The 16,525-nt window shown below is 38.7% G+C and overlaps 1 protein-coding gene across 1 annotated transcript in view; it reads right to left on the bottom strand.

Moving 5' to 3' along the window:
• C7 (complement C7) overlaps positions 1–15,815 on the bottom strand; it is a 117,916-nt gene extending 102,101 nt beyond the window's left edge. Inside the window, exons 1-3 of the mRNA XM_082251610.1 lie at positions 15,669–15,815; positions 9,964–10,010; positions 5,528–5,603 (exon numbers count right to left, since the gene is read on the bottom strand). Coding sequence (XP_082107736.1) covers positions 5,528–5,603; positions 9,964–10,010; positions 15,669–15,674 — 129 coding nt within the window. The 5' untranslated portion in view covers positions 15,675–15,815. The remainder of the gene's footprint in view (positions 1–5,527; positions 5,604–9,963; positions 10,011–15,668) is intronic.
• Between the last annotated feature and the right edge of the window lie 710 nt (positions 15,816–16,525).

Raw genomic sequence — 16,525 nt, 5'->3', positions numbered from 1 at the left:
GGGGGGCGGACCGAACATCGCATATGTTCGCCGGCAGCGGCGAACGCGAACATGCTAAGTTCGCCGGGAACTGTTCGCCGGCGAACAGTTCTATACATCTCTAGTGAAAAGTAATAGAAGCTAGCATATGGACTTCTGGGTAATATAATAACAGTTTAATACCTGGCACTGGTGTAGCACATGCCACAAAAATGGCATAAAGGCTGAGTTAGGCAAAGCTGGCATAAGGACTTTGGACATGGGGTGATTTGTTTTTTTTTTTCCACATCAGTTCTGATCTGTATGGAGTCCCAAAAAAATCTGCTTTCTCTTTATAGGGCACATTGAAAGACCCAAAACAAATGGCTGCTCTGTGCTCTTGAAATAGAGAAGAAAAAATGGACCAGGAACTTTTTATATGGGAGAGGTTGCAGCACAAAAAAAAACTTGTTATTTCCAACACAAATGGCTGCAATGCAGCTTGAGGGGGAAGAAAAAGGTACATTAACAGCACTCTAAAAGAGTTTGCTATGCAGTCTTGAGGAGGAAGAGTATGTGCTTTTTGGCTTCCAACTTATCTCATTTATTTGCTGCTTTCACCAAATTGTTTGGTACATGATCATGTTTCTTTCAAGCATGTGGTAGCCAACATGGCTGACACGCTGCAAAGACCACAATAGTGCTATAGGGGGAAAATTAAAAATTGGTCTTACTAAACACATACCTAAAGTCTAAATGTTTAGCTTTGGATGGTCAGGTAGGAGTAGATAAGCTCAGGTCAGCAGAGATTTATTTCATAATGATAAAGTACATGATCTGCCTGGATAAACAGAAGAAATATTGCACCCACTCCCTTTACTGCTTTTTCCATTAGTTACCTGAAACAAAATATGGTCACCAAGGCTGGGATTTACATTCTGAACCTCATTTAAAGTATATGCCTGCCCTGAACAAAGCAAATAAATGTATTTAATACATCTCTGCAATGCAAGCGTATTTTCCAGAATGGTGGCAGGTGCCTACATTATGTTACTTTTGCTACTGCTTAGTATGTTTCTTTAAGTTCTGGCTGCTGCATGCAGAGGTTAAAGTATTTTTCTTTGTGACCTGTCTTCCCCCTGTATGTGTTTCACTTCCCTTTTGGAGGTTATATATACAGGACTATACCTGCCTTATGGTGCAGTCCACCATGGGAAGAAAGGTGTGAGCATATTAGTGATTAAAGTATGTAACCGTTTAACTGGCAGTGTCAACCTTTATTGGGACTCGATCGATTATGGGCAGCCAGATAATTGGACTCTAAATATGGACCTTTCTGATCCAAGGTATGGGCACCACCTTTAGGGGGAATAGCACAGCCAATTGTAGCACCACTAATTGTAATGCAATGGACAGTTCTGTATTTTCCAGTGGATGTACAACCTCAACTTGCAACCAACAGTTATTTAAAGCAGAGCTCCACCTAAAAAGGGGAAGCTCCGTTGGTTTTCTTTCTCACCCCCCCCCCCCCCGAGTCCGACAGCTAGCAGCGCACTGCAGACTGGAGTAGTAGAGAGAGGAGTCAGGGCCCGGGGGCAGAGGACATCAGTGTCCTGCTCCTGTGCCCCCTTCACCTCTCCATGTTAATGGAGAAATATGGTTTTTGACTTTTGTTTAACCTAAACACATTGCTAATAGCACTATCTACATGTTTATAGTTTAAGTATTGATATTTGCACGGTTTAGCACTGAAAACAGCCTGTTTATGTACATTTTTGGAATGCCAGTAAAAAATTGGTGCTGTCCGTAAATTTTGGACGTTCTGCCAGTAAATTTCCCTCCGGGAGGTTGGCAACACTGATATATATATATATATATATATATATATATACATATAGCAGTCTTGAAGTGGTTAAAAGTAAACTGTTCAGGTGTTTTGCCTATATTATAGAAGCAACAATTATTTGGATAGAAATAGAAGTTCTGACAAAAAGCATTGGGAAAAAGCTGGGGAACTTGACTACTTGCATTATGTAAAACTTTAATCTTTGGTTAATTGTGTGTATTTGTTTATTGATGCACAGTAAAAATTAGGGGTTGGCAAGTTGATTCACAAATCAAGTAAATTTGTAATATTCACCTAAATGTATTCAGGCTAATATTCAGGTGATGCAAGACTGATCTATTTAATGTATGGAGGATCAAACAATACAGAAATCCACACATCCAGGTCGTATTGATGGTTTCATTCTCCAATCATAGGATGAATAGGATGAATCTACATGATTAAATTCAGATACATTCTAAAAATCACAGATTTATCAGAACCTATCAGTACCTAGGCTTTTTTTTTTTTTTTTAATTTAAAAAATCTCTTACTGTTGTTTTCAGGCTTCTTTTTTGTCCTGTGTATCCTCCACTGATGCACCTCACCGTTATTGGTGCAACGCTGTTATTTCTGGTCACAAGCTCCACTCTATGGGGTTGATTTACTAAAACTGGAGGGTGCAAAATCTGGTGCAGCTATACATAGAAACCAATTAGCTTACAGTTTGTTTTTTTTTTTTTTAAAACTGAATTGAACAAGCTGATTGGCTACAATGCACAGCTGAGCCAGATTCTGAGTGCTCCAGTTTCAGTGTATGTGTACTACAATTCCCATACTGCTGAATGTGTCTGAGGCAGATGTGTAGTCCTTCTTGGGGATGAGCAGAAAAGGGTGGCTATGTTCAAATACACAAGGGGGGCGTAGAGAATAAATGTAGCCACCTTAGAACCAGAAGTCTAAGAATAGCAAAAAACAAAGCCTGCATTTAACCTCCCTGGCGGTATGATTATGTCAGGAATTCTGTACCAAAAGCGGTACAATTTTTTTCATGGAAATTTGGCATTATGTATTATAGGCCTACAATTCTTAGTAATTACTGACAAACCTGACCAAAACAAGAGTCTAGTAGACATCCCAGATGTGATAAATTTGAAACACAAACGCATGAATTATAATCGAATCAATAATATAATTTTATTATATAATATATAATATATATAATAAAATTATATTATTGATTAGATTATAATTCATGTGTTATATTTTATATATATATATATGTGTGTGTGTGTGTATATATATATATATATATATATATACACACACACACACACACACACACATATATATATATATATATATATATATATATATATATATATATATATGTATATATATATATATATAAAATATATAATTATAATCAAATCAATAATATAATTTTATATATATATATATATATATACGTGTGTATATAGGTATATGTATATATATATATATATATGTGTGTGTGTGTGCATATATATATATACACATATATATATATATATATATATATATATATATATATATATATATATATATATATATATATATATAAAATGTGCTATGTGTTTGTGCTTGTGTTTTGTGCAACGTTTTTTGAATTTCCCTCCCTAGTTCCGCTCCCATGCAGCATTGCTGCCGCAGGGAACGGAACTAGGAAGTCATCACACCGACGGAGGACGGACGAGCGGCGGGACTCTCGGCTGGCGGTCACAGCAATGAGAGATCATCGCTGGATCGCGAGGAGAAGGTAAGAGACACCGCTGCGCTCTCTGCACATTCACCCCGAGCGTGACTCGGGGATACCGATCCTGGACTAAAAAATCCACCCCGAGTCACGCTCGGGATTACCGCCAGGGGGGTTAAGAGATGAAGCAAAGTAAAAGAGAGATAGAAGGTATAGTCTACTTATACTTCAACATATTGCATTTATTTTATTTTATATAAAAAAATGTGAGCTTAGTGTCACTTTAAGTTACTATTGAATAATCCAAGCCATGTTATATTGCAAAATGGTTATTACTCTAGCTTTTTGATATCCCTATAGAACTTAAGTCTAGTTTGCACAGGCTTCGGAAAAAATGCATTAGATGAGTGCTTTTCTAGTTTTACCAAATCATTTTTCCAGTTTGTGGACTTTCTATTCTCCTGGAGAATGCTTTCTCTGATTAAAAATTTCCACAATGTTCCTGGGGGATGATAAAGAGGGAAAAGCATCCATTTTGCAATATGAGGAGTCATATACTCTTCATATGATCTCATACATGCAATTAGGTCTCACTCAAAACTTTAAAATTCTACCTTACTACAGAGATTCCTAAAACTATCTTCTTCTTTTTTTTTTTTTTTTTTTTTTACTACATTACCCCCTCTTTAAAAATACATTTTATCCACAGAGCATACTACACTAATTGTTTTTGTTTGGGTGCCGTCTGGATGCATGTTGCCCCAGATGTGGGGCTGCAGATGGGGATTTGATTCACATGCTCTGGAGGTGCCCCAAACTACATAGATATTAGAAAGAGGTGTTTAAGAAAATCAACCCAATAATTGAGGTAAATCTAAGGTTAGATCCAGTATTGTGTGTATTAGAGTATGTGGAGCAGACGGTGGGTTCAGTAGGTAAACAAATGGCAGCTCTGAGATGCCTCTATCAAGCTAGAAAGTTTATTACTGGGAACTGGATAAGTCCTAAGATACCATTCATAAAAGAATGGTGGAGAATGATTAATAATACAATAATAAGAGAAAAACTGGCCTATATAATGGGGGGGGGGGGAAGTAGATTTGAAAGGATATGGAAAGCTTGGATTGAAACTCCGGGATTGATACCTGGGATCGGGAACATATAGAAAGTTTATTTTTGCAATATTTATATCCTAATAGTGATATTGGGGGGGGGGTGGCGGGGAGATTTGGGGGAGGGAAAGGGAGGGGCAAATTGTAGTTTTTATGTAAGTGGGTATGCTGTTTTGGTATGGAAATTTTTTTTATATTGGAAAATGAAAATAAAGATGAATTGAAGAAAAAAAAAAAATACATTGCTCAGCAGAGGTTAAATGGATGCCTCTCAGGCTGCCATTGTTTGGTGCGGACCCGGGCCACCGGTTGGCCATAGAGTAGTTGAATCCATGATATAAATCTAGGACCAAAGCCGAAATGACCAAGAACCTTCCAAAGAAAAGCCCATTCTACCTTATCAAAGGCCTTCTCAGCATCAAGAGAGGCCACCACTCCCACCCACCCCTCCGCCGCCAGGGCCACATGTGTATAAAGTCTACGAATGTTCATGTCGGTGCCCCTACCAGGTATGAATCCCATTTGGTCTGGGCGGATCAAAGCTGCAATGACAGTGTTAAGGCGATTGGCAAGGATTTTGGATAGAATTTTCCCATACACATTAAGCAGTGAGATAGGGCGGTAAGAAGAGCAAGAAGACGGGTCCTTGCCCGGTTTGGGAATCACCACAATCACCGCTTCACTCATAGTCTTGGGGAGGGAACCCTCTGTCAGAGAACCGGTTAGTGTGGAAGGCTGCCATTGTTTAAACCACAGTAGGGCTTTTTTTTTTTTTAGCTTGCTGAAAAAGAAATGATTCCCTTTTATTTAAATTATTACCCAAAGTGGTGATACATCAAGGGGGGTAATTCCTCTTTTGCTCATGGACCCAATTCATATGACTCTGGAAAAACAAACCTGTTTTTTGGTGCAGCCATCACATTCTGACCATGATCCATAGGAGCTCCATTTGCAATTCACTGCTGTCTCCCCACTGAAAAGACATGACGCAAGGAATGACTTTGCAACAAATTTCACATAATGCAGGGAATGACCTCGCAACAAGTTTGTCATAAAGCTTTAAGAGCTTATTGTAAAGAAACACCAGCTTGGGTGCTATTTAGATCATACATGGAGTCAATCTGTTTCATTCAATGAATAGTTCTGACATAGTCATGCATCAAAGTAACACTGGAAATATCTGTTGCGATGGAGTTTCCCTTTAAAGATTGCCAAGGTGCTATAGGTAGAATTCCTGCAAAGACCCTACAGGACAGGAAGTTAGGGGGAATCTCTTAGGGAGGGGACACAGAAAAAACAGTTTTATTATAGTGAGGATGGGTTAGAACTTCTAACATTGAATCCATTTTTATTCATTTTTTTTTTTAAAGAAAAACAACAAGAAACCACATACAGTATATATTTAAGTTTGGAATGTATGTATGCAGCATAGTGAAAGGATTGTCATCTCCCAAGATTCTCCAAGATCTGACCTGTAAAGAGGAGAGGCATCACCATCACATAGGCACCACTGGAGGAGGTCAGGGGTGATGTAAGCATCTAACTTTTTTTCCCTCAAACTGGTTAGCAAATTGAACTGGGAATTTTTATCTTTGTTTGTCTCATGTGTGTTGCCCTTCCATATGTTCTTTGCTATGAAGGCCAGTTATAGGTGGGGGCAGAGGTCATTTTCTTTGTTGTTAATTTATACTGGTGAGTGGACATACTGGAGGCCTTTGCTGTTGTACCATTGGCTGGGCGTCCATTATGCCCCCAAGTACCTTTCGGAGGGTTGGGCCACCTCCAGGCTCACCTGCCCCCTATCTATCTATTAGCTTGCATGTGCTTCCACTGTGAAGACTCTCATAAATTTAAAAGAGTTAGGACTGCAGATAATACAGGGTGCCGTGGAGTGGCCCTGCAGCTTACACATGCGTTTGCAAATGTGTGCTAACTAAACCCCTGTTTTGACGCAAACTATTAGACAGGTTAATTTGGTTTGTAAGCAAACTGGTTAGCAAATTGAACTGGGAATTTTTATCTTTGTTTGTTTCATGTGCGTTGCCTTTCCATGTGTTCTTTGCTATGAAGGCCAGATATAGGTGGGAGCAGAGGCCATTTTCTTTGTCTTTAAGATTATAATGATCACTGAGATAGAGTAAATAAGGATGTCATCTAAATACACAAGAACAAACTGGCCCAACTGTTCACAAAAAATGTAATTCACAAATTCCTGGAAGACAGCTGTTGCATTAGGTAGACCGAATGGCATGACAAGGTATTCATAGTGACCTTCACGAGTAATAAAAGCCATAAAAATGAGGCTGGCATACAAGGGACAGGAGTGTATCTCAATCCCAAACTGTACAAACACGAAAAGAGACCTCTGCCCAAGGGACTTTAATGAGATACACCCCAACACAAAACCAAAAAGAAAAATATATAAATGTACAAAAATGTTTATTTGTCCTGATCAACAATATAACATACATTTAAAAACATAGTCACATACATATAGCCAACTATCCCGGTACATTGATAAGCACCATAAGAACAATTAGAACTGGAGGCCTTCCATGAAGATTAATAATCTGTGCTGATTTCACGAGATCAAAGCTCGATGGATGGTTCTACTACAGTGATCTTATTGCCTCTATCATAGGAGAAAGTAGTTGCAGGATCCCCTCAGACCTTCTATTTACCTCCTACTGGTGTCTGTTAGGCAGAGAGTCAAGCAACTGATTCCCCCCCCCCCCTCCACAACTCCCGGGGTGATATGGACTGACCCCTTGGCAGCTCTGTCTGGCATAAATGATACCTGGATACTTTTGGTGTATATGGCTATTAATAATGTACTGCATAATGGTGATTGTCACCAGCCAAAACCAGGATGCTGGAATTAGACCAGCAGCTATCAAATAGCAGGAGCGCTACAAGTTCCTGACAATTAGGGACTGGTAGGGGGAACTTTTAATATAAGAGGACCTTGCCACTGCAGTGCAACGTCCAGTTAACAAATCTCAAATTATGGGTTATGATGATACTGTTTTTTTTTTATTTTGGACACCAGTTTGCAAAAAAGGATGATGAGAAACTGGAGGGAGTGCAAAGAAGGGCAACTAAACTAAAGGGATATGGAAAACCCAAGCTTTGAGAAGAGTAATTTATCTTCTATGGTAAGAGGTGATTAAAGAGGTTTATGATCACCATTTTTTCTTACACAAATTGCCCATATGGTAAACTTGGTGCAAAGTTATTGACATGATTAAGGTAATTAAAAATTACGCAAGCCACTATTTGTGCCAATAGAGTAAAAAAGGATTTAGCCCTCACAAATGGAAAGATATTTGGAATAGACTTTCACAGAAGCTAATTCTAGCCAACTCAACAGATTGTTCAAAAAGACTTCATATGTTCATACAACATAAAAATAAATTCATAAAATACAAAAAACATAAATGACTATTAATATTAATAATTAACAATTATGTTAAATATTGAACCAGAAAACATCCAATTGTCTAAGGACCTGTTTACAAGGAAGGATTTGTCTTTGATGCGGTTTCAATTGAAAACCGTAGAAACTCACCAAATTTTGTCAACCTATGATTAAGACGCAGGCTTACATACATCAACACGTCATCATGACACATTTCAACACATCACAATATATATCAACATGCTTTGATATGCATTATGATGCACTTTAACAATCAATAGAAAGGTCATTGCAACACGTGTTAAAAATGTGAGACAATGCACATTAACACATGTCATTGTGTGTTATTATGCGTTATGATACCATCCATTGATTTAAAAAAAAAAAAAAAAAATATGCATCAGAAGTAAAACACATAAGAGTGAATAAGCTCTGGGGGAATAGAAGCATTTTTTTCCATGCTGGAACAAACTGGATTATGCTTTTTTTTTTTTTTTTATTTTACCTTCCTCTGGATCAACCATGGGTTTAGTGTTTTGAGGATACAGATTTTTTTTTTGTCTTTTTTTATTTTTTTTTGTCTTTTGGTTGATTGTCATAGGTCTTTTTTTTTTTTTTAAATCCACACACATTCTGGTAATTTACCCATATAATTTATAGGGTTATATATTTATAGCACTGTAAACTGTTTATATATATATATATATATATATATATATATATATATATATTATCACAAACTGATTATGTACCATGCTATGCATAGCTGAGTTTACTCGAGAGAAAAACCTAACATATGTTACTGAATATTTTCTTATAAAGTGGCTTTCTGACTTGCTGACACTTACATCGTTGTTTTATGCCTCTAAACACCCTGCCATTGCAAAAACAACACTAATTATCATTAGCAGGCTTAATACTTTCTAATTAGAGCTAATGCTAACATGCCAATAATAAACAAAAAAAGATATTCTGGCTAATTAGCTGTATCTTTTATGACTAAACATCCCCAGAAACACCGCCGCTGTCACAAGTTCACTCGGAGTGAAGGAAACACTGAATAAAACAGATGTGATCTATTTTCATTTCTGTCTCACAGGCCTTGCTGCTGAAATTGTTTGCTATTTATTCAAAATTACATATGTGTCATTGCTCATATTTTTATCTTATTGCTTATAATTCAGCTTGTTTTGTTTTATAATATCATTTGCAAATAAAATGCTTATCCAAAATGAATGGGAATTTTAGTTATGCATTGTTTAAAGCGTAACTCCAATTTTGTTGAGAAAAAAACCTCCCCCTTCCCCGGGGGATCTCTGTACATTGCAAGGATTTTACCAAACCTTGTTGCAAATTCCTAACTTTTGTTATTCTGAAGAAATCATGGTTTGTTCCTCTGTGCCCCTGTCTTAAGTGAGTCTAATGGGAGTGGTTTAATTATTATCAATCAGCTGCAACAGCTGCAGGGCAATAATGAGGAAAGCTGCTGGGCCTGCATCCCTTTAGACGTGTTCCTACTGAGACGGGACTATCTAACCAAAGATTACATTTTTGTTGCAAGGGATGCCAGAAATCTGACTTGTATCTGAGGCAGACTTCTGAGAAAATCAGTGAACCAATCACACAAGCAGGAAATGATGTTCCTTGGGGGCATCCTGTGCAGTTACCTTTTAAAAAAACTTTTCAAGAATATAGGATCTGCCAAAGTCGTTGCAGTCGTGGACAATGTTCATTAGTGTCGGTATCTGGGGGCTGCAGGAGGGATTAAGGTTGTGGGGTAATATGGGGGTGATATGACTAATTGAGGCATCAGAGGATGCCTAGCACAGTTTTAAATTGATGACGTTTGCTTTAATGTACTGTCAGAAAAAAGTTGCAAAAAAATCCTATTTTCGATTAGTGGAACATCACATACCTTATGATGCAGACCATTAAGAGAGATGCAAGAAAAAACAGCAGCCCCTGTAAAAAAAATAGAAACATTTAGCATTTCTGTATTCATTTATTGTAGTGGTATTATTTATTTAGCTCACGCATGTATAATATTATAGTTTCAAAGCATTTTGCAGTGCTTTAAGAGTATAAAGAACCATTTACATCAAAATATAGAGGTTACAGAACAATTTCCCTGTCACATTTACATGACATGATAGACACACAAATTAGAGACAAATTGCTTAGAAACCAATTAGCCATCCATGTTTTTCGATTAGCTGTTTCTTATTTACAGGGAATCCAACACAGTATTTTTTTCAGGCCCATTTAACTCCATTGTCAAGTGCCAGCTTGTGGCAGTTGGAAACTGTAAAAATTATTTGTTGGAGGACTAATAATAATCTTCAACCAAAGTAACCCCTTTGTGGAATGTTAAAGCCTATTCTCTGCACCTTTACATTGATGGTTAGTGGAAAAAAGGCTGCCCTTAACATTGGTGGTCAGCCATCAATGAAAAAGAAAACTACCCTTTACATTAGTGATCAGTAGGTGGCAGAATGCCCCAATACATTGTAGAAGAATGTTGCTTAAATTGTTTGTCAGTGGGTAAAAAAATGCCCCCCTACTTGTGGGTAAAAGAATGCCCCTTATATTATGTACATTAAGGGGATGGAAGACTGACCCCACACATTTGAATGTAGTTCAATTGTAGTTCTAATGTAGTTCAAATTACATTTGAATTACACAATAATTGGGTAGAAGAATGTCCTTTAAGTTGTTGATCATTGCTTTAAAGAATTCCTATCACAATGGGTCAATGGGTGGATGAATACTCTGTACACTGGAAGCCAGGGGGTAGAAGAATTCCTATTATATTGGGGTTAGTGGGTGAAAGAATTCTTCCTTACATTAGTGGTCAGAAGTGGACAAATGTTCCATACATGCCAGTAAGTAAAAAAAATGCCCCCCTGCTAAGGTAAAAGAATGCCCTTTACATTGGTAATACGTGGGTGTAAGACTTACCCCACACATCTGTGATCATTGTGTCAAAGAATGTCCCTTAGGCTGTTGATCATTACTTTAAAGAAATTCTATAATATTGTTGGTCAATGGGTGGAAGAAGAGTCTTTACACTGGAAGTCAGTGGGTGGAAGAATTCATATTATACTGGGGTCAGTGGGTAGAAAAATATCCTTTACATTTGTAGCAGGTGGATGAATAATAACACTTTTATTGGTCAGTCATTGCCTCCCTAAATTAGTGCTCAGTGGGTGGACAATGTCCCAAACATTGATGGTTAGTGGGTGGAAAAATGCCTCTTACATTATTGGTCAGTGGGTAGATAAATACCCTCTTACATTGATGGTCAGTGGGTGAGGGAATTCCTTTTTACATAGGTGTTCAGTGAGTGGAAGAACCCCCTTACATTGGTGGTTAGAAGGAAGAAAATTACTTCCAAAATGGAGGGTCAGGGGGGTAAAAGAAAGCCTATACCAGCTCCACTAAAGCATGAGTATTGGCCACAGTGGTTACTCAATTGCAAAAATGTACCTCTCCTGACTTTGCCAAGCGGCACTGGTGATGGAACTATGTAGGCACCATTAGGAGAAGGTCATTTCTCCGGTATACACCCTATGGCAATTTAATTTAAAAAGAACAGCCAGGTCCTTTGTCAAACCCCATAGCAGCCACGGGTCATGCAAAACATGCCTATAAATGAAGTAAAATGCATTCTTGCATGATGCATCCATCCCTTCCAATCTTCTGATATACCAGAGTTGGACACCTTTCAAGCTAAACTCTCCTGCTACACTCTCAGGAAAAACATACAGATCAATAATACTTCATGTGCAAAAGACACATTTGGACATGTTCACAGAAAATATAAAAAGGAAACTTTAAAAATATAAATAAGTTAGACACAATGGTGCTCTAAAAAAATAATTGTGCTGCCCACAGCAAACATACTCTTGTTTATGAAATGTTATAAAATGAGAGCAGACATTTGCCATTCGCTGTGGGCTATATCACTACCTTTCCTTTAAACTAGTGTTTAAAAATAAGCAATGCAATCATTCATAGAGTAAAATCTAAAATGAAATGTACAGCCACATAAATACTTTTAGTAGTTACAATAAAAAGATCATGGGTTTGGGTCAATTTTTGTAAATTATTCTTTTAACAACTTTAAAAAACTGATATTTTTTATAATATTTGTTGTTTATATAAATTCTCTATTTTACAAACAATAAATACAGAGTGCACCTATGAAAGTCGTTTTACAGAGAATTCTGGTTTTCTAAAGAGAGAGATAAGCTGTAGTAGCTTCCTTTATGACTCTCTCTCTCTCTCTCAGGCCCCTTTCACACTTGTGCGTCTTAAAAGTCGCACAATTTTAATGTGATTTTGCCACCGCGATTTTGATGCGATTTTGACTGGGCTTGAAGCATTGCCTATGTCTTTGGACCTCAAAACGCATCACAATCCGGCCAAAGTAGGGCAGGGACTACTTTGAAGTCGGTGCGACGACTTCAAGTAGCACAGATATGAATGGTACTCATTGGAAATAATGGAGAACGACTTGGCATGCAATTTTGCAGTCCCAAATCGCAGGACAAGTTGCACAAGTGTGAAAGGGGCCTAAAGCTGGCCAAAGATTAATTGAAATTCGGCTGGTTCAGCAGAGACTGGAAGAACTTCAATTCATCTATGACCGTTCCCACTAGAAAGAAGTCAATGTAATGATCCAAAGTTGTAAAACTTTCATTCAATCGGTGCCTGCAGCCAATCAGCTGCAGTGCTGATTTGTAGTGTATTCTGACAGCAGAGGAGTCCCATTGTCCCATTGTCAAAATACAATAGCACGTAGGGGAGTGTGCTTGTGTGGATGGGGCAATCTGCTCTTTTTTTTTTTTCGGTGTCTGATCAAAAAAAAACCAAAGGATGCATATATGGATTCACAATATATATATACAGTATATACTATATTACCAAAAGTATTGGGACACCTGCCTTTACACACACATGAATTTCAATGGCATCCCAGTCTTAGTCCGTAGGGTTCAATATTGAGTTGGCCCACCCTTTGCAGCTATAACAGCTTCAACTCTTCTGGGAAGGCTGTCCAAAAGGTTAAGGAGTGTGTCTATGGGAATGTTTGACCATTCTTCCAGAAGCGCATTTGTGAGGTCAGGTACTGATGTAGATGAGAAGGCCTGGCTCGCAGTCTCTGCTCTAATTCATCCCAAAGGTGTTCTATCTGGTTGAAGTCAGGACTCAAACTTCTCCACCCCAAACTCGCTCATCCATGTCTTTATGGACCTTGCTTTGTGCACAGGTGTGCAGTCATTGCTGAACAGGAAGGGGCCAACCCCACACTGTTCCCACAAAGTTGGGAGCATAAAATTGTCAAAAATGTCTTGGTATGCTGACACCTTAAGAGTTATCTTCACTGGAACTAAGGGGCCAAGCCCAAACCCCAACCCCCCCCCCCCCCCCAAATAATCCTGCCTCCACCAAATGATTTGGACCAGTGCACAGCACAAAGCACTGTTGTTGCATCGGGGCCAGACCAAAGAGAACTGCCTTGGCATCCATGTCAGTGGGATGAAGAAAGGGAGCTGGGAAGCTAGAATTTGGGGGCTTTTTGGGTGGACTGAACTAAGGAGGTCCTGTGTGGCTCCTCAGGTAGGAAGGGGGTTGTGCAGGGGAGAGGAGGGAGCGCCGACAATGGATGAGCCATAGGAGCCTATAGGTGGGGGGTCATCTCTCCAGGCTTTACCAGCTATTGTTGTGTGCTCTCTGCTTTACCCTGCAGCCAGCATTGACCAGACTGGAGCCGACTGAAAATATATAAGTATTTACATCTTTCCTCCACAGGGTAGTTAGTATACGAGTTAGGAGGGGGGAGGGAGCCATTTTTAAGCATAGCTAGAAAAAGCCTGTAATTATACTTTAAGCAGTTGTGTGCAAACTAACGCTACCAGCCAGGTTATAGTTGTACTGAATTTAGGCATATAAAGCAAATTTACATATCACACGGGCACATCAACAGAATAATATTGCCTATTATACATAAGTAAAGTATTTGCGCAGCTTGTTCGGTTCAAGTATTTTAATTAGGCTAATTACTTTCTAGAAATAATTTTCTCAAAATAAGCAGTCAGTGTTATCGCCGCATATGTTTCACAGATTGCACATAGAAAATAAGTAGAAGTAAATCTTGTCATTAAAATCCCACATACAGTAGGCACACGTTAATGTCATTTCAATGGTCATTTTCAATACTTATAATTCTGCAGCTTACGATAAAATAATGCCTGGTGATCCTGTTCAGGTGCTTCCTGTCACAGGGCGACAACGCTCTGTTCTCCTGTGTTGTCACCCTGCCAGAAGCTGTCCTAATGGGGACTATAAACAGCCATGTCATTGCATAGAAGCAGCCATGTCAAAGCATAATAATACCCTATCAGGAAACCTGCCCTGAGATATTACATGCAGCTGTTGGAACGCATGCATGTAGACATAAAAATGCTGCAGACAATGCAGGAGATTGGTGGGTTAAAGGTGTTTGCTTTCTTCTTTGCATGTATGTCTTTTGAACTGGATACACACTATACAATTGTCTTTAGATTTTTTCCTTTAGATTTACCAAAACCATATAATATGTGGTAAAACCTAAACACTTTCAATTTGTATGCAATCAGGCCGGTCCTTGCACTACATAGTTGAAGGTAAATCTAAAGGAAATCTAACAACAAAAGTTGTATAGTGTGTATCCAGCTTTATTAGCAGTTGTATTGAAGGGGCAGAGGCACTTTCAATTATGTGTATATATAGGTAAAGCTCTGATTGGATGGATGGATGGAGGGAGAAAGGGAGAGGTGGAAAGAGGATATGGAGGGAGGGTTGGAAGGGTGGAGTGATGAGTGAAGGGATGGATGGTTGACATGGAGGAAAGGATGGATGGATGGATTGATGGAAGGAGAGAGAGAGATGGGTAGATGGATGACATGGAGGGAGGAATGGAAAGATGGAGGGATGGGTGAATTGATGGGCGGATGACATGGAGGGATGGATAGATGGATGGATGGACTGCAGTTACACTGGGAGCCATTCATACAACATACTAATTCACTAAACTTATGCAATTCTGTGCTTTACTAACAACATGATTCTTTACCCCAAAAAACAGTTAAAAAGTGTACCATTTCAATACAAAATGATATAGGGCCAGTTCACACAACATGCAGTCCAGTGCATTTTTTTCTACATCAAAAAAGCATGGAAAGTAGGTTGTATGGTTTTAAATTGCATAGTTCACACCAGTGCTTGCAGTTACAGTGTGTTTCAGGTCCAGAAAAAAAGTATAACATGCTGCATTTTTCCTGCACTGAACTGTACTGGAACGCTGTAAAACCTATCAAAAAAGCACTGGAATGCATCAAAAACGCGCATGCAGAAAAGCATCTGGAATGCACCTGGACTGCGTTTCTATGGTGTGAACTGGCCCTTGCACTAAAAAGAAAAAAAAAAAAAAGCATAGTCGTCTACAAAAAAATATTCTAACTACAGAATTGCCTTGACTTTAGCCTTTCATTTATGAACATTTCCAGTAGTAAAAAAAAACACGCCCATACATGCACACATCCACATCAACAATAAGCTGGTAGTTCATTTTCTTACCCTCATGTTTGGAAGAAATCTTCAATCTGAGAAAACTGGAAAGTCTTTCAGAAGTTCCCTTCCATGTGAGTTTCACATCTCATGTGCATGCTGTGTTTCCCGTCAGGGATAATCCCTTGTTGTATTCTGTTCACTGATATCACCACCCACTTTTCCCTGTTTTTCCTTAGATGTGCCATTTGGCCCCTGTTTTTAATACCACCCAGAGATTTTCAATATGGTGTTTGCTGTGCCATTAAGGCAGGTATGGGGAAACACCAAATGTGAGGGTCAGAACACATATACAGTACAGTGGATAAAAGTTTTGGATGGAAAAGGCAAATGTATTCTCAAAATTATTTTTTTAGTTTTGGATACAGTGTGGAAGGGAAAGAATCCCTATTGGGTTATTATTGTTGTCTGTGCCGCCACTGTACAGATTCCCCTTATCAATCATGGCGTCATCAAGTTTACATATACTTTAAGCAATGATGATACATTTGATTTTTAATTCAGCCATGTCATTAAATGACAGTCTATTTATTATTGGCACTTTAGATTTGTTAATTTACGCAGCGCTTTACACAGCACTTTACACAGCACTTTACACATATATTATACACTCACATCAGCCCCTACCCTCAAGGAGCTTACAATCTGAGGTCCTTTGCTCCCATACACATACTAGGGCCAATTTAGAGAGGAGCCATTTAACCTATCAGCATGTCGTTGGAGTGTGGGAGGAAACTGGAATACCCAGAGGAAACCCACACAGGCAAAGGGAGAACATGCAAACTCCAGGCAGGTAGTGCCATAGCTGAGATTCAAACCAACGACCCTCGTGCTGCCAGGTGGAAGTGCTAACCACAGTTTTGACT

The sequence above is a fragment of the Pelophylax lessonae genome, assembly GCF_965119305.1.
Source record: "Pelophylax lessonae genome assembly, chromosome: 1".
NCBI lineage: Eukaryota > Metazoa > Chordata > Amphibia > Anura > Ranidae > Pelophylax > Pelophylax lessonae.
Note: the sequence above shows the minus strand (reverse complement) of the source record. Positions and strands in the feature narration are given on the sequence as shown.